The sequence below is a fragment of the Monomorium pharaonis genome, chromosome 11 (genome assembly GCF_013373865.1).
Source record: "Monomorium pharaonis isolate MP-MQ-018 chromosome 11, ASM1337386v2, whole genome shotgun sequence".
NCBI classification, from domain to species: Eukaryota; Metazoa; Arthropoda; class Insecta; order Hymenoptera; family Formicidae; genus Monomorium; species Monomorium pharaonis.
The window spans coordinates 12,670,680-12,688,275 of NC_050477.1; the positions used below are offsets into that span (position 1 = coordinate 12,670,680).

The window sequence follows — 17,596 nt, forward strand, 5'->3', positions numbered from 1 at the left end:
GTAGAAAATATTTTCATTTTGTACTGCCTTACTGCTTACGGCCTATAGCAGACATTAAGCTAATTCGGTGCGTGTTTACGATGGGCGTTTGGACGTTCTGGATTAGTTTTTGGTTGCCTCTCTATGATAATTGGCTTGTATGTTACTGCTACGTCGTCTGTATTGTAGACAGCATTGCCGTAGATTTAGCGCTGTTACGACTAAAACACTCCATTGTAGATGGCCTTTTGGGCCGGATCTACAATAGGTGTAGTAAGCCTTATGCCATACGAAATTGACCAATTATAATCGAATATGAGAAGAATAATCGAATATAATTGGTTAATTCCTTATGGCATAAGGCGCACTACACTATTGTAGATCCGGGCTTAAACCTAACCGACCGATTATTCTATTGGAATTTAGAATTGACCAATTGTATTTGTCATTAAGCCAAATCAACAAATGCGATTAATTAATTCCAATAGAATAACCGGCGCCGGTTAATTTAACTGGAGTTTGTGAACCTGCCCTAAGGCTCAATTGATTTTTCGTGGAATTTCTTTTTCTTTTTTTTAGTAAAAAAGTTTTTCTAGCAATATTAGTTTTTTAAATAACTTTTTACAAAAAAGTTTAATATAACAAAAAAGCTTTTTAATATACTACCCTTTTGCTGTGGGAAAAAATACATTTAAAGAAAAATAATTTTTAAAAATATAATGCGAGCAATAATTTTGATATGTTTATTTAATGTAGAAAATGAATATTTTTATAATTTTCTTTTCCATACTTTGGAAACTTGCTATAATTGCTTTAGATTTTTATTGTAAATCTGCGGGTTAAAGTTTGCTGCGCGATTGCGTAATGAGAAATACAAAGAATTTTGCAACAACTTCGTCAGAATAAAGATATGAATTATAAATCATTGGCCGCACACAATGCCGCTTGTAACGATATATTTCGTCGATTTCAGGATTGCGAGAACGAAGTAATTACCTAATGACAATCGTTTTGTCATGTGCCTTTTCAACATGTGATTCTTATTTGTACTTGCAGCATCCATTTCGAAGATTTTTGGGCTATTGCGAGTTAATTCAACGAGAGATGAACAAATGCATAAGGGAGCAAGTAAGTCATTTCCGAACTTTCATTTTATGCGAAATTCGCGATTAATTCTGCTATGTTTGTTGCAGAGAGAAATTCGTAGAACAGAAAGCGCTCGGTTCCGACGTAAGAGGTTAGAAATAGAGATAGAACCGGCACCGAAGGAAAAGTAATCGGGTGCACAATTGACTGATAATTCGATTATTCAAGGACTATTGAATTTTTGTATTGTTGCGTGTTGTATTTATAGATTAAATCTTATTGGTTTGTACATATAATCTAAAAGTTTAGAATTAAACATGAATCTGATATCGGAGGTTGATGAACCAGAAACCAAACGATTGAAGTCTGAAAACGATAATAGAAAGAGACCATGCGATCAAGAGGAAGAAGGCAGGCAAGTTTTTTTTTAACTAAAGTTAATAGTTTATACAATTATTTTAGTTACTTTATAAGTTATATGAACTAAAACAATTTAAAAGTTACGTTAAAACAATTTTGTGAAGTGTATTTATAATTTAAAAATTACTCTGAATAATAAATGTTATAATATGGATCAACAAATAAATTTAATATTTTATATTTATAAATTAAATTTATATGAAATAATAGAACTATTGTTTTTTGTATGGAAATGTAATTTAAAAAAATTTTCACAAATTTTTAATTAAAAAAATTAATAAGTTAAAGTTTATATGAAAAATCACTAATAAAAATGGAAGATTAGGTTGTTTAAAATTAACTAGGGTAAATTAAAGGTTATTTTTTAATTTTGTTATTTATCTTTACAACTTTTTAACTAGTTGCTATCCAACTCGGGAAGAAAGCAACATACAGGAAGATATTCCTGATGCGAGAGAAATTTCTCCTTCACAGGAGGAAGAGCGTGAGGGATTAGTAAACAGCGATAATGAAGTGACTATTGACAGCGACGACGAGTCGTTTACATTTCCTCTCGATCAGAATATTTCCAATATGTTGGATGAGGTGGAATATAACGGTTATTTTCCCACTGTTACTGATCGCTACTTTACTCCCTATTACAAAGTGAACGTACAATCGCAAACCGGTAATGATATGTGCATATGGATCCACAGTAATCGCATTTGTATGCTATCCTTGGCACCTAGTCACATTATTTTGCAAGCCAATAAAAGTATAAATAAGGTGGACTTTAAGATCAGCGACAAACTGGACAGATCCCTGAACAAAGTCTCAGGGAAGGGTAAGCATGGTGCACAACCGTTGCAGACCAACTCGAATATTTGCACCATTTCGTGCACAGATGGGCAGGCGTATGTCATTAAGTGCTGTATGATAGGAAAATTGGTGGAAGTTAACGAGGCATTGTTGGAAGATCCGCAGCTTCTTAAAGAATTACCACATAAAGGTGGATACTTGGCTATAATATTGCCAAATATAAAACTCTTGGAAAGTTTGAAACAGTCCCTGTTGACTTATGATCAATATATCGAACTTGTTAAGAAAAAAGAAGAACAGTAACACAGAAATACACATAGAATAAAGAAAATTTTAATTTATGTTTGATTTTTTGTGTATATACCAATTTAATTCTGTCCTTATTAATATGACTTACTCGACAAGATGAACAATGATCTGATACTCATAATTAGTATTGAAATATCAATAAAAAATAACAATGTGATATAAGAGCTCAATATAGTACTATACAAATGATTATATATATTAATTCTATATTTCATATATGTATAATTCTATACATATATAATAATTGGAAATAATCACAAATAATAATTACTATTATTATTATTTATTAATCATAAATAATTTGATACTATTGCCAATGCAAAAATGGAATAAAGTGAAGTGCTACACGTATTAACACAATACAATATAATATTTAGAATAATAGATATCAAGCACATTTCAGTACCTACAAGATCGCAGAGGATTTATACATAGTAATTGAATCATCTAAAGATTTTGATCAATTTATTAATGACATATATTGTTCAAATATAATAAAAAGTTATTTTTGCGAAAAGTAAGCTTTTACATAACTTTGAATCCTATATCTTTCTTTGGATACTTCAGATAAAGATCTGAGGAATGAATTTTAAGTACTCGAAAAATACTATTTTTTGGTACATTTGTGTCTGTGGGAGTCATATTGGGCTTCTCTTTTATTCACTAATGTTTTCTACTCTATTTAATTTTATTTATCATTTAAAGGTGCTAAGTTGTAATTCTCAATTATAAATCATGTCTATTTTTTATTTCGTCTAGTACACTTTGATGTTTAGTTTCTTTATCATCATTATTTTTTTCTGTGATTGATTTTTTCATCAAGTTTCCTAACACAATACCAATGAACAGTAGCATGCCTATTTTGTGATTGGATATAAATTTTTTGGCACAATCCGAAGGATTGTTAATGTTTAAAGTATATATCTGAAAGAAATTACTTGATATTTGTATGTCATTGCATATTTTAAATCAACTTATCATATTTACCTGGTTGCTAATATGCGTTGCGATTAATCCAACGGCAGTATAATAAGGCCAAGTTTGAGTAGTTAATATACCAGAGGTAATTAAACTTGCAATCATTATTATTGAAAAACCAGATAAATAGAATTTAGTATCCTCTCCAAATTTTATAGCAGTCGATTTCATACCTAGCAGAATGTCATCCATTCTATCCTAATATACAAGAGATTGGTAAATAATCGAGAGAAACGTAGAGTTATTACATTGCTCATGAAATGTTACAAAAAATCTTTAAAAAAGACTATAAGTAAAATAGTCAGATTTGGCCCTTAACAATAGTGACGAAAGGGATTACATTCGAAGCACATGTAATAAAAAATATTTTTAAGCATGAAAATTTGCTTTGAGGCCTTTATTAATTTGTGTCATATATTTTTATTTAATATTTATTTATAATCATTTATAAACATTTATATATTTAATATAATAATAATATATATATTTATATGATATATATGTAATAGATTCATATGCTGATTTTAATATTCTCTTGAGAAATTAAAAATTTTTAAAGTGTCAAAATCAAATTTAATAGCTCAAAAAAAAAAAAAAAAAAAACATTTTGGAGGACCAAAGTTGACTCATTTTATTTATTGTTTAGAAAATTTTATACGAATCAAGAATATTATTACCAATTTCTTTACATACTATTTTTTACTGTACTTACTTGATGAGCATATATCGTGTCATATAGAATAGTCCAACAAATACCAGCTAAGTAGAGTGGTAAGCAGATGGACCAATCACATGATCCACGTACAGCTGACCATCCTAATAAGGTGCCCCAATTAAAAGTCATTCCCAGAATTAATTGGGGCCAATATGTTATTCTTTTCATGAGGGGATAAATTATTACTAAACCTAAAAGGATAAGAAAATATAAATATTTAAAATTTTTTGTTCAGTTAATATAATTAAGGACATTGCTATCAGTAAATTTAATTTACGATCAAAGTTTTAAAATTTAATCCTATTTTGTAAATAGAGATGCTTGTTTATACAGTTAATTTTATAATACCTAATGAGCTGGCACCAAGAAATACGCTGTACCAATTCAATTGCAATAATATAAGTAATCCAAGACTCAACTGTCCAGCTAGAAATATTAACGATTGTTTTGACGTTATTTGACCAGTTACCAAAGGCCTGTCTTTCGTTCTGATTACCTAGAGTAATAAGCTATATAAGTCATAATATCCAAGATATAAAGTTAATGTTATTATAGAGAATTTTACCATTTTGTCAATATCCTGATCCCACATGTCATTTATAGTGCATCCCGCACCACGCATTATAAATGCACCCATACCAAAAAGCGTTAACATATAGAGATCTGGTAAGGCACCCGCAGGAGCCGCCAAGGCAATACTCCATCCACAAGGCCAAAATAATAGCCAGCTTCCTAAAAATTTAGAAAAAAAAACAAAAAAACATTAATATATACAAATTTATTAGTTTCTTGAAAAAATCAAGTAAGCCCAAAACTTGTTTGGTTTTGTAGAAAACCACAGATGTTACACATTTTTAAAAATCATTGTATCAATAACATCATATTGTAAATAAATTTTTTTTCTATAAGAATCAAATGGGAGAGATACAAATACATAGTAAATAGTAAAATTTAATAAAGAATGTGCAACATTTATATTAATTGAAAAATTTTCTGTAAATCCAATTGTAAGTTTCAATTATAAAAGAACTGCTTAAAAGATCAGGTCTTACCTATTGGTCTATCTATCCTCATAAGTTTCATATATGGTTGCACTTTGGACGAGGCATTATTGACTAGTTTTGCAGCAATACTCAAGCATCTTTTCTGTTGTAAATCTGTTAATTTAGCATGGGTCAATATATCTTCTATCCTTAACAAAGAATATGTAGTCCTTTGTAGTAACACATTAGAATTCACATTCTGCTTGTACTTAGTGCATTGTACTATGGAGAAAGTCTGAATCTTTGTACATGGTTTAAAATTCACAGCCTTGCGATTTAATAACTTGAAACTGGAATATGCATTACGTGACAGCAAACTGAAAATTCCAGTCACCCAACATGGTTTTACAAATACCATTATTTAATATTTCACCTACAATAATGCAAATTTAATTAATACATTGTTAACCATCATAATAATAAATAATATGTACATAATTATGTTGTAATAAAACATAATTATTATAATTATATATTTACTTAGAATATGGACTCAAAAATATTGATAAAAACATTTAATGCATGTATCTTTTCCGCCAGATTCCATCGTTTCGTTTCAAAACTAATCGAACAAGTATATTTTTATCAACATTTTTAGTGAGGCCTGTATATTAAACAATTACTAAAAATAAATATAAAATGTTTTTTAACAAAGAAGTAAATTCTATATCAAATAAGATTAAAATATAACCTCTTCATGGTATGCAATTTATCTTTCAATCAAGGAACTTAACTTGAGTCATCGACGAGATTATATAAACTTCTAAGGTTGCGTTCAGAAACATCACCCGGGTGCTCCCAGGTATCATTTTATCCTTATTTAACCCTCGATGAACAATAAGAAAAATAATACCTGCGGTACTCGAGTTTTCATCGATACTGATGTTTCTGAACACAGCCTAAAACGTATATTTTAACTTTTTTATTATTTAAAATAAAATATTGTTAAGGAAAAAAAGGCATGATTATTACTAAGGTTATACTTCGTGAAGAGCCAGTAAATTCAAATATACATCTTGCTGAACATAAGGCTGCTTTCCAGCTATGAAACATTGTGTTGTCACTGTGTGACACAGTGTTACACAATGTCGACTTGTAGCTGGAACGCTGTTTAGCTTTTTTATTTTACCGTCAGAGAGCAGAGCAGTAACTTGTCACTAGCTTTTTCAATGTATATATTCTGATTCATAATTCTGATGAACACGGCTTTAAAAAAGTCTATGGATGTAGTTTTTAACTTTACAAAAAGATACTTGTGTTGTAAGTTATTATTTAAAAAAATTTTTTTATAAATGAAACATTTCTAATAAAAGATACATTTATTTTATTTGTTTAATATTTGGAAAATAACGAAGATAAAATGATTCACTAAATTGCACTGTATCAACTTTCTAGTATAATATATTTATACAATTAATAAATTTTATTTATAAAATACTTTTATAGATATGATGGACATGAAACAAAAGATAGCGGTTAATTTTTTAATGGAAAATGTACTAAACACTAGTACAAGTACTGAGAGTTCAGATATAAGTGAAATCAGTTGGAATAGCAGCTTTTCAGTCAATACATCTTTAAACAGTGAAGAAAATGATAGTTGTATATTGTTACTGCCTTTACTGAAATATTTAATTAATGGACGTAAGAAACATCGAGTTGAACATTATCTTCATGTTGTTGATAGCTGGACAGATTTAGAATTTAAGGAACACTTGCGAGTTGAGCGTACCACTGCAATTCAATTAATAGGTAATAATATTTCTTTAAACAATGATATAAAACTTTATTTTTAAACATTATTTTATTATTTTAATATTTGAAGTATATAATTTTTTATATGTTTTAGATGAATTACGTGAAAGTAATTTTATTCCTTCACACTCATTTGGAACGAAACCAATTGAAGCAAAACTGAGTTTTCTTATTTTTTTATGGCACATGGCAAACACTGAACCTTTACGAACAATATCAGATAGATTTGATGTCTCAATTTCGTCTGTCTTTCGAGTAATTCGCCGAGTAACAGCTTGGATTTTGACAAAATTAGATAACGTTATCAAATGGCCTCAAGAACAACACATCGAATATGTTTGTCATCAGTTTTACACTAAACGAGGTATTTCTAATGTAATAGGTGCTATAGATTGTACCCATATTAAAATAGAAAAACCTAATGTAGAGAATGCAAGAGATTATTGCAATCGGAAAAAATACTTTTCTATAAATTTACAAGCTGTCGTAGATGCGGATATGAAATTTACTAATATATATTGTGGTCAGCCAGGTTCTCTTCATGACGCACGAGTCCTGAGAAAATCTGTTTTATACAATTCAGCTAATGAACATAGAGAGGTAATTTTTCCCAATGAAAAATTTATAATTGGCGATTCTGCATACCCGTCATTACAATGGCTTGTTCCTCCTTTCCGTGATAATGGTTATCTTACTCCTCATCAGACCGAGTTTAATTTTATACATTCTTCAACACGTATGGTTGTAGAAAAAGCATTTGGTTATTTGAAAGGACGTTTCCGACGAATTAAATTTTTTTCAGAATACCGCAAAATGTCATTTATTACAAATACAGTTGTAGCTGCATGTATCTTACATAATTTATGTTTGAATTGTAATGACGACAATTTTAATGATAATAATGTAGAAATCGAGGAACCAAATGATAATATAAATAATGATACTAATGAAGATGTTAATTGTGAACTTCAGGTAGATCGACGAATGCAAGTATTCAGAGAAATATTTGGCCAGGAATAGATATATGTGTGTAATGATTACTATATATATAAGTTATGTATAAATACTGATTACGTATATAAAAAATAATAGGAAAAACGTTGAGACACAATATTATATAAAATTTTCTTGCAAAATGCTTATAAATTAATTGCGATACACTTTAATGTTCGACTTATTGATTAATAAAATTAAGTATAAAAAAATAAATTGTACTGAATGAAAAAGGACCAAAATAAATTTGAACTTTTCTTAAGCTTTTATATCTGATTTATTATTCTTAAGAATACAACAAAATCAATCATTGTTTTCAAATGCTACGTTCTAATATTTAGATTTTACATACATTACCATAGATAAAAATAAATTTTCAATACTAATAATAAATATTAGAATGCAGTCATAAAAAGTAAATAATACTCTTTATAAAATAATTAACAGTCAATAACGATTTACTCCTACTCCTATTCCTACTCCAACAATTTACTCCTAGAAATTTTTTTTGTCTATTTTTTACATTTTTAAATAATGTTCTTAATACTTACATTTAATTGGATTGCACATTATTGCAAATTTCACTTAATGTTACTTCTTACATACTAAATCACATTTGTTTTAATTGTAGTTTAAACAAAAAGCATTTTTATAAAATGTAAAAAATAAAAATATGAAATAAAAAAATAAAATACAATATTTTAGTAAAAAATATACTTGAAAATGCAGAGCAGTTAATTAAAACTGTTATAATTAAAAATAAACTATAGTATATTATAGTTTATAAATATATATTACTTCTGTAGTTTTTAACTTTACTAAAAGATACTTGTGCTGTAAGTTATTATTTAAAAAAAAATTTTTATAAATGAGACATTTTCTAATAAAAGATACATTTATTTTATTTGTTTAATATTTGGAAAATAACGAAGATGAAATGATTCACTAAATTGCACTGTATCAACTTTCTAGTATAATATATTTATACAATTAATAAATTTTATTTATAAAATACTTTTATAGATATGATGGAACATCATAAATGTATTTTTTATTAGAAAATGTTTCATTTATAAAAAAATTTTTTAAATAATAACTTACAGCACAAGTATCTTTTAGTAAAGTTAAAAACTACAGAAGTACACGAATCAAAAGATAGCGGTTAATTTTTTAATGGAAAATGTACTAAACACTAGTACAAGTACTGAGAGTTCAAGTATCAGTGAAATCAGTTGGAATAATAGCAGCCTTTCAGTCAATACATCTTTAAACAGTGAAGAAAATGATAGTTGTATATTATTACTGCCTTTACTGAAATATTTAATTAATGGACGTAAGAAACATCGAGTTGAACATTATCTTCATGTTGTTGATAGCGGGGGCTCGATTCTTGAATTCATTCGCAAGAAAACGTATGCGCAAATACCCGCTCTAACAGAAAAGTTGCAAGTTTATTGGTTAACAGCCATACGATAGCCAATAAATTTTCAACTTTTCTGTAAGAACAGAATTTGCGAATACGTTTCTCTTGCAAATGAATTCAAGAATCGAGCCCCTGGACAGATTTAGAATTTAAGGAACACTTGCGAGTTGAGAGTACCACTGCAATTCAATCAATAGGTAATATTTTAATATTAGCTTTTATTATTTTGAGTTTTTCTAGAACTTTTAGGCCCGGTTCCACAACTCACGGTTAAATTAACTGGCCGATTATTCCATTGGAATTGACCAATCGTGTTTGTTAATTTTGCTTAACGACAAATACAATTGGTCAATTCCAATGGAATAATCGGCCAATTAATTTAACCGTGAGTTGTGGAACCGGGCCTTAATACTTCACAAATAATAAATTTATCTTCAATAATTTCTAACTATAACAGTTTTATTAACTGCTCTAATATTAGTATCAATGTTAATCAGTTACTATTCGTCAGAATCGTCGGATATTTTTAAATTTGTTTGATATAATAATTTTTTCAGTAATTTACATTTTGTTTTTTCTATTTGTATAATTTCAGCATGCCTATTTTCTTTATCTTTTAATTTTTTATTTAATAATTCTCTTTTTTGTTCTATTTCTTGTCTTTTTAAAGCTATTAATTTTTTCTTGAGCGTGAAACTCTCGGTTGTTCTTTCTTCAGATTTCGCAATCCTTTTATCACGTTCAGTATCTCTTACTTCTTTGTTTTCTAAAAATTTAAGCCACTGATGTTCAATGTTTAATTTTTTATCTGCTAAGTTCGAACCTGTTCCACGCCGAATACGAAATGGTTTTTTTGCATTTTTATTATTAATTGGCAAAGAAGTAGAAGCAATAGGAGTTGCAGGAATCTCAGCCGACGATGGCGACTCAGAAGTACAATTTCCAATGTTCTTTTGGCTGGATAATGTAGACTCGGAAGCTTGTTTTATTATTTTACTTGATACGGTATGGGCAGCAATAGCGTCTTTATTTCTACCAAATATTTCATCCAATTGATCATACCATTTAAATTCCATTTTACCCCTACCGGACTTGTTATTGTTGTCACAACATTCTTTGTATTTTTTTTGCAATATGTTCATCTTCCATCTTACTTGATCAGGGGACATCTAAAAAAAATTTTTTAAATAAAAGCATGATGAAAATATATACATATATGTATGTTTATGGTGTGTGTAAAGCTGGATTTTAAAATATCGTTGATCGTTAAATTGAGATGTTTTTAAAGATAACATACAAATAAAATTGTTTTATTTTGTTTATAAAAAACGTTTATAATATACTACTTTTGTCATACCTCGATTTCGAAATCTTTTAAACCATCTGATACTGCTGTCCAAATTTTGGTTTTTTTCTTTGGATGATCCAACATATGCACATTGGCTTCGTAAAGGCTGAGAAGAGCCATTATAGCTTTATCAGTCCACACAGCACCTGTGAAATATAAATAGCATTTAAAGATAATTTGGAAAAATAAAACAAACATATTGTATATACATATACATATATATATATAATATATATATACAATAAATATATAATATATATAAATTTACTTTGCTTAGTGGATTGTTCACTACTTTCTATAGTGTTTGTTTTCTCATAGTCATTACATGCTGAAAAAAATAAATGGAAAATATAAATTATGTATATTTAAAAAATTGTATGAATAACATAAAATGCACATGCACACACACACACACATACAGAAATTTTATTTAAATTTTTATTTATATGAGAGATAGAGAAGGAAGAGATATTTAAAAATAGATCAAGAAATGGCTTTTATAATAAGTAAAATAAGGTCAATTTAATAAATAAACTTACGTTTATCATGGCCATCCAAATTGTCATGTACAAATAAAACATTATTGTTGTCTACATATACATCTTTGTTTTTAAAACATTCATGAACGGATGCTGTTTCTAACAAAGGAATATATGCACCGCAGTGCCTGCAAATAAATCCTTCCACTGCTGTAAATGAAAAATTATGTAATTATTAATTAGTAATAAATGAGACTAATTTTTTTCTTCAAGTTGACGCAAATTTTATTCAGACAATTACACCCAGATAGCCACAAATGTATGTATGAGCACAAATTGTTCTCATGTTGCTAATAAAGATGTTAGCATCTTGCTACGCATTTACGTCGTCCCTTGTGCTGTTATTTGCTAGCATTCGACACTGATCTTAAGTAATGCTAGCATAATGTTTGAAACGTGCAAAGAATTTTATTTTCGACATCGAATGCTAGCAAACAACAGCACAAGAGACGACATAAATGCGTAGCAAGATGCTAATATCTTTATTATATCATACTTGCTATCTGGGCAGTTACGACGTTTTGGCCCCTGCTTTGGGCCCTCATCAAGTAGTATACAATCACATATGAATTTGTGACTCGCGTCAGCGAATCATGATTATAGGTGTTGTTACATTAAATATTCGTGTCAATTAATAATAATATAGTTAATGAAACCACTGCCTGTTTAATTTATAAAAATAATACTATGAATATTAAAGTTGACAATATAAGTCTTTACTGGTGAGCAGTAATTGTCACGGGCAGTGGTTTCATTAACTATATTATTATTAATTGACACGAATATTTAATGTAACACCTATAATCATGATTTGCTGACGCGAGTCACAAATTCATATGTGATTGTATACTACTTGATAAGGGCCCAAAGCAGGGGCCAAAACGTCGTAACTGTAATTGTCTGAATAAAATTTGTGTCAACTTGAAAAAAAAAATTAATCTCATTTATTGAAAATCATCACTGGCGACTTTCAAATTATACCGTTAATTTTATTAATTAGTAAATTTATGTAAATTTTTAATTATAAATTTATATCGTGGTTTATATTAAAGAATCAAATTCTCGAAATTGATTAAAATTAATAAAGATAAAAATGTATAAGAGTTAATACGGTTAACATGTATGTATAAAAGATAAGTATGATAATAGTAAATTTATCAATGTATTTATTACATTTGTAGTTGCAACAAATAATAAAATAAAGTATGCATTGAATTACCTTCCATGTGTAAGGCAAATTTTCTTTACATTGGTTAAGGATGGCAGCGACAAAACAAAATTAGATTGCATTAATGTCAAAAAGTTCAGAAAATGGATCAGAAATCGATAAACACCTATGATCACCTATGATAACAAACGAAAATAACCTAAACCTAAACGTAACGTTTAATCGGTTTAGCCAAAACTAGAAATGTATAGAAATTTATAAAAAAATAAGTGATACCAAATGTAAAAATGTTGGCATTCGTGGAGTGACGGCACGGTCAAACTTAGCTTTTTAGCTGTGTACGATTGTGTCGACTTGTGTCGTAGTTGGAAAGCACTAGTTCGTACACTGTGTTACACAGTGTCGCCTGTGTACATTGCTGGAAAGCACCCTAAGTCAACCATTGAAATACTGGAACTCGCGCGGCAGTACAGCAATAGATCCCTTCGTAATTCGAGCACTAAAATGGCTGCGTTCCGATATTCACTGCCAGTTGCTGCCAGTACTGAAAATCTATAGTTTACGTCACATATACTGTAGATTTTCAGTATTGACAGTAAATATCGGAAGGCAGCCATTTTAGTTCAGCTTATATATATAATATTTTGTACGTATTTAACAATTAATGTTATATATGTATATTTAAGTTAATAAATAATTAATAGTCATATTGATATGATATTGTCTAACCATATGATAACTTTCTTAATCGAATTGTAAACAATTTAAACAAAATTAAGTACACAACAAAAAGTTATAATGCCAGAGTGTACAGCTCGAAGATATTCTAATTTATCCTCAAAACGTTTTAAAACGTACGTGCTATTTTCCATTAAAAGATGAAGAAAGGTGTACTCTTTGGATACTTATGAAACAAAACAATTGGACACTAAATAAATTTTCAATTTTTGGCAAAATAAAAAATCTTAAGATATCGAGAGAAATTAATAAATATTTAATGTCTCTCAAATCACCTTTTAACAAAAGATACAGCCGCGCATGTTTTGGTTATATTATATTTTAGTGTCCAAGAGAGCATTCTAAATTAACATGACTTATCTGGACAGAGAAAAAGTTCAATTTATGATGAGTAAGAATGTTCGATTCCGATTCGAATCAGTAAAAAAATCAATTCTTTAGGCTAAAAAAATCAAATGTTTGAATTGATTGTTTGCTATTCAATTTTGTTAAGAATTGATTCTTTACTCTTATAAGAATCAAAGAACCGTTTGAATCTTTAAAAAAAATTCTTTTTCTCACTTATATATCTATCTGCACGATTTGCATCATAAAGTTGGAGAGAGAGATGAAGCTGTTTAATTGGTTTTTCTGTTAGAGAATTTGTTTACACCAACACAAAATGGATTCGAAAGTCCATGGGCCATAGACCTTTTGTATACATACCATGCGTCTTTTAAAAATGGCGCCAGTATAATTGCCGCGTGCATAAGCTCACGTTGCAAAGAATGTAAAGTGCAAACAAGTGCTAAGTAAGGTTGGACATTGGATGTTGGACCGATCGACGTGTGAGTATACATACATAGCGCGAAGGTTATCTGTATATGTTACGGGCTCTCGCAGCCGGTGCGCGACGTTGTATCCGCGCGATGTCCGCCGTCACAACGACGCAAAAGCCGGAGGTAGTGTTCATCCTGGGCGGCCCGGGTGCCGGGAAGGGTACGCTTTGCCGCTACATCGTCGAGCACTACGGTTACGCTCACCTGTCGGCCGGCGACCTGCTGCGTGAGGAGCGTGTCAAGCCGAGTTCGGAGTATGGCGAGCTCATCGAGACGCACATCAGGAACGGTACGATCGTGCCCGTGGAAATCACTTGCAGCCTCATCGACCGCGCCATGCGGATCTCCGATAACCCGCATCGGCGCTTCCTCATCGATGGCTTTCCCAGGAATCAAGATAACCTGGACGGTTGGAACAAGGTATGGTAGCCTTGTCTTAGATATTGTTCTCTTGATTTTTTTATGTTATGTTAGTTAAACCTGGAATTGCCAATAAATTATCGTTAGAATTTGTCTTTTGTACCTATGTTTACTCGAGTGCTCTTTGTTCTCTCATGCATTATTTTATGTTTGTTATTACTGTACAGTTAAACAGAAGAAGTTTGTTTTTTATTGATGCAACTAAAACTTTTCTTTTTGCTTTTGCTAAATTTCAAACATATTATCTATTTTATTTTAAGTATAGAGAACATAAGTTACAAAAAGCTTTAAAAAAACAAACTTAAAAATCAAATACATAGGGGTTAGCATTAGGAATGAGAAATTGATCTTTTGAAGAATCAAAGTTTTTTGCATTTATTTCACAACTTTTTTAAATCAAGCTTTGTTTAATTTAATCAATTTTTGAGATCAAATACCTATCAATTCTATAAAAGTATACAATTATACTGGATTTATACTGACATTTATTGGTTTTTGATATGTGTATTATGTGTCTATACAAATTTGGATAGGCTGATATTCATACTTGAATTATAATTAAGATTATTTTGAGTAATGTCTTAAGATGTCATCAATCAATTACAGAGCCATATTGGCATCTTAAGACATTACTTAAGCTAGTCTTGAAATAAGATTTGACTATGAATACCAGCTTTTAGTGCTTCTTGTGTAATTTATACAGTTTCTAGCTCATTCAAACTGCATGTTGATCAAACTTGAATAGCAGCCATTTAAAATTGGCTGGATTACTGCCGGAAACTGGATTACTAATTTGTAAATGTAATACATTATCAAATTTAATAATGCTGATGCTGGTAGGTGATGGCTGACAAAGTTATCCTGAAGGGCGTGATATTCTGCGAATGCAGTCAGGAAGTCTGCACTCGGCGCTGTTTGAACCGCGGTGCCAGTGGAAGCGGACGAAGCGATGACAATGAACAGTCCTTGATTCTACGTCATCAAACCTATCTGGAAAACACTTTACCGATAATAGAAATGTATGAGCAGCAGGGCTTAGTTTATAAAGTTGACTCTATGAAAACGCCAGAAGAGGTGTTTCAAGACGTTGCGAAATTTTTCCCCAAGATAGGATGGTAATAAAAAATAATGATTCTAATGATTTCTTTTTAGTAAGTCTAATTTTGTTAACACAACAACTTTTTTAATTTTTATTTTGTGGCATTTTTACAAGGGATAGCTTTTTATAGATTTTTTTTATTTTATGAAAACATAGAACAGATTAATTTCATTTCATCACTGATATTATAATATTTTATCTCGATTTTTTTTGTAACACGTTGCAGTTTATCTACGAAACATTCCTTCGCAATTGTACAATGATACAATGCAACTGGGTAATAGGTAATATCAACAATCGCAAGATCTAACATTTGTAAATATCCTGAATTGTTAATAGCGATTGACTATGTAAAATCTTTGATACAAGGCTATATGTAGCGTGTACTTTATACACATCTTATATATTTATAGAATAAATATTTCAACAGTGCATTATAATTATTGGACTATATTATGATTAGAAATCTAATAATCGTTAGAAAAAATTTACATATTAATGCGAGAAATGAAAAAAGAGAAAATATGAATGAGAAGAAATATATATTATGCGTTTTTAATTTATATGTAAAAATATATTCCTAAAATTAATATTGAGGTATTTTAATTCACATTTCCAGTTTGCTATTCCTTTTCCTAGATAATAATATAATATTTCAGAAAAGATAAATGACGGGTTTTCTATTAAAACCAAACAAATTAAGAAAATTAAATTTTTAGGAAACAAAGAAGATTTCTTCAAACCATTCATTGTACAAATAGTAAATCTTCTTAAGATGTATAATAAACGTACAATATATAAGAACAAAATTGTGAGTTTTGGTTAATTGGTTTCGAAAACTTATTTGAAAGAAAGTTTTATTAAAAATTTTAAAAATCAATAATGTTCGATTTTCGCGGAATTTTTATATATTTGCTATCTATCCTATATTATTTAATTTATTTTTTTTTACATAATGATATAAAAATTAAGAAAGAAATATTATTTAAAAGCAATAACTTGATTTTATTTATAAAATTTTACAAATTGCTCTTAAGAAAACAATTTTATATTTCATGATTTATATTTCTTTGTTTAAATGTGTTAATTTTTTTCTTGACACATAATAGATATAAGACTAAAGTTTTAATTTTTGATCAATATTTTGATCTATTAAAAAAAATCTCTAGATCACTTGTTTGATTGTAATAGAAATTATATTACCTTAATTTATATTTTCCATTTTTTGTTTGTGTCTTATCGGAACAAAATTATTTACGATTCATGATAAAGAATGATTTGGAGCCACAGCCCAGATTAAAAAAATAGACATGGTTTTTGTAGGGTACTCTTCAAATATTTTTATTGTAAATTTCAATGTTAACTTTGTATTTCAAAAATATATTAAGAATTTTTAACAAAAATAAAAACATTTAGCAAATAGACAATAAATAACCAATTTTTATTTATCTATGTTGTATCTATTAAAATTGTTACATGCATACACATAATTATGATAAACGCAAGAATATTTCTAGAATCCGCAAATTATAGACTAATTATATTGAAATTATATATATATACATATAAATGTATAACAAATAAATAATATATACATTAAAGTAATATCTAAATATCTAAAAATCTTAATAATATCTAAATATATTAAAAAATTATTTTGAGAAGCGCACATATAATAACAATATTCTTTTATACTCAAATTTACTTAATCAACAAAATACCCGTATTTTTCGATTTCTCCAAATATTTGAGGTAAACGAACTTGAACTTGTTTACGAAGTTTTTATTATTTTTATCATCGCAAAAAAATTTAAAATTCACGCAATCAATCGCGAACGAATCGATTGCGGTGCGCGAAGGTGACTGACAGATAAACGTCCTTTACCGCTGATCAAAAATGATAACTTTTTGATATGACTCAATCGATGGGAAAGATAATGGGTAAATCAATTATGATGATTGAACAA

At 29.0% G+C, this 17,596-nt stretch overlaps 5 protein-coding genes across 15 annotated transcripts; 3 read left to right on the top strand and 2 right to left on the bottom strand.

The window, feature by feature from the left end:
• The first annotated feature begins 592 nt into the window (after positions 1-592).
• LOC105833265 (protein Abitram) lies at positions 593-2,631 on the top strand. Of its 2 annotated transcripts, none has more exons than XM_012674868.3 (4): positions 593-967; positions 1,036-1,107; positions 1,173-1,480; positions 1,960-2,631. In XM_012674868.3, exons 3-4 carry the CDS (start codon positions 1,457-1,459, stop codon positions 2,584-2,586), a joined length of 651 nt encoding a protein of 216 aa, XP_012530322.1. In that variant the 5' UTR covers positions 593-967; positions 1,036-1,107; positions 1,173-1,456; the 3' UTR covers positions 2,587-2,631. The 2 variants fall into 2 exon arrangements, with proteins under 2 accessions (XP_012530322.1, XP_012530321.2); XM_012674867.3 differs by having other exon boundaries at positions 595-967; positions 1,887-2,631.
• A 310-nt stretch (positions 2,632-2,941) lies between these two features.
• LOC105833269 (4-hydroxybenzoate polyprenyltransferase, mitochondrial) lies at positions 2,942-6,415 on the bottom strand. 5 transcript variants are annotated; one of them, XM_036293520.1, is made up of 7 exons: positions 6,062-6,282; positions 5,338-5,701; positions 4,851-5,017; positions 4,634-4,781; positions 4,283-4,476; positions 3,580-3,768; positions 2,942-3,516 (listed from the first exon to the last, which is right to left on the bottom strand). In XM_036293520.1, exons 2-7 carry the CDS (start codon positions 5,684-5,686, stop codon positions 3,319-3,321), a joined length of 1,245 nt encoding a protein of 414 aa, XP_036149413.1. In that variant the 5' UTR covers positions 5,687-5,701; positions 6,062-6,282; the 3' UTR covers positions 2,942-3,318. The 5 variants fall into 5 exon arrangements, with proteins under 5 accessions (XP_036149413.1, XP_012530336.2, XP_012530335.2 ...); XM_012674882.3 differs by lacking the exon at positions 6,062-6,282 and adding an exon at positions 5,809-5,955; XM_012674881.3 differs by lacking the exon at positions 6,062-6,282 and adding an exon at positions 6,312-6,415 and having other exon boundaries at positions 2,944-3,516.
• A 31-nt stretch (positions 6,416-6,446) lies between these two features.
• LOC118647839 (protein ANTAGONIST OF LIKE HETEROCHROMATIN PROTEIN 1-like) lies at positions 6,447-8,345 on the top strand. Of its 5 annotated transcripts, XM_036293518.1 has the most exons (5): positions 6,447-6,588; positions 6,775-7,080; positions 7,154-7,447; positions 7,616-7,683; positions 8,056-8,345. In XM_036293518.1, exons 1-5 carry the CDS (start codon positions 6,525-6,527, stop codon positions 8,101-8,103), a joined length of 780 nt encoding a protein of 259 aa, XP_036149411.1. In that variant the 5' UTR covers positions 6,447-6,524; the 3' UTR covers positions 8,104-8,345. The 5 variants fall into 5 exon arrangements, with proteins under 5 accessions (XP_036149411.1, XP_036149410.1, XP_036149407.1 ...); XM_036293517.1 differs by having other exon boundaries at positions 7,616-8,345; XM_036293514.1 differs by having other exon boundaries at positions 7,154-8,345.
• Positions 8,346-9,940: 1,595 nt separating this feature from the next.
• On the bottom strand, positions 9,941-12,821 carry LOC118647841. 2 transcript variants are annotated; one of them, XM_036293522.1, is made up of 5 exons: positions 12,606-12,819; positions 11,387-11,536; positions 11,116-11,175; positions 10,857-10,993; positions 9,941-10,668 (listed from the first exon to the last, which is right to left on the bottom strand). In XM_036293522.1, exons 1-5 carry the CDS (start codon positions 12,610-12,612, stop codon positions 10,000-10,002), a joined length of 1,023 nt encoding a protein of 340 aa, XP_036149415.1. In that variant the 5' UTR covers positions 12,613-12,819; the 3' UTR covers positions 9,941-9,999. The 2 variants fall into 2 exon arrangements, with proteins under 2 accessions (XP_036149415.1, XP_036149416.1); XM_036293523.1 differs by lacking the exon at positions 11,116-11,175 and having other exon boundaries at positions 12,606-12,821.
• A 1,210-nt stretch (positions 12,822-14,031) lies between these two features.
• LOC105833271 (UMP-CMP kinase) lies at positions 14,032-16,219 on the top strand. Its single transcript, XM_012674885.3, has 2 exons — positions 14,032-14,530; positions 15,371-16,219. Exons 1-2 carry the CDS (start codon positions 14,156-14,158, stop codon positions 15,647-15,649), a joined length of 654 nt encoding a protein of 217 aa, XP_012530339.2. The 5' UTR covers positions 14,032-14,155; the 3' UTR covers positions 15,650-16,219.
• Positions 16,220-17,596: the final 1,377 nt, after the last annotated feature.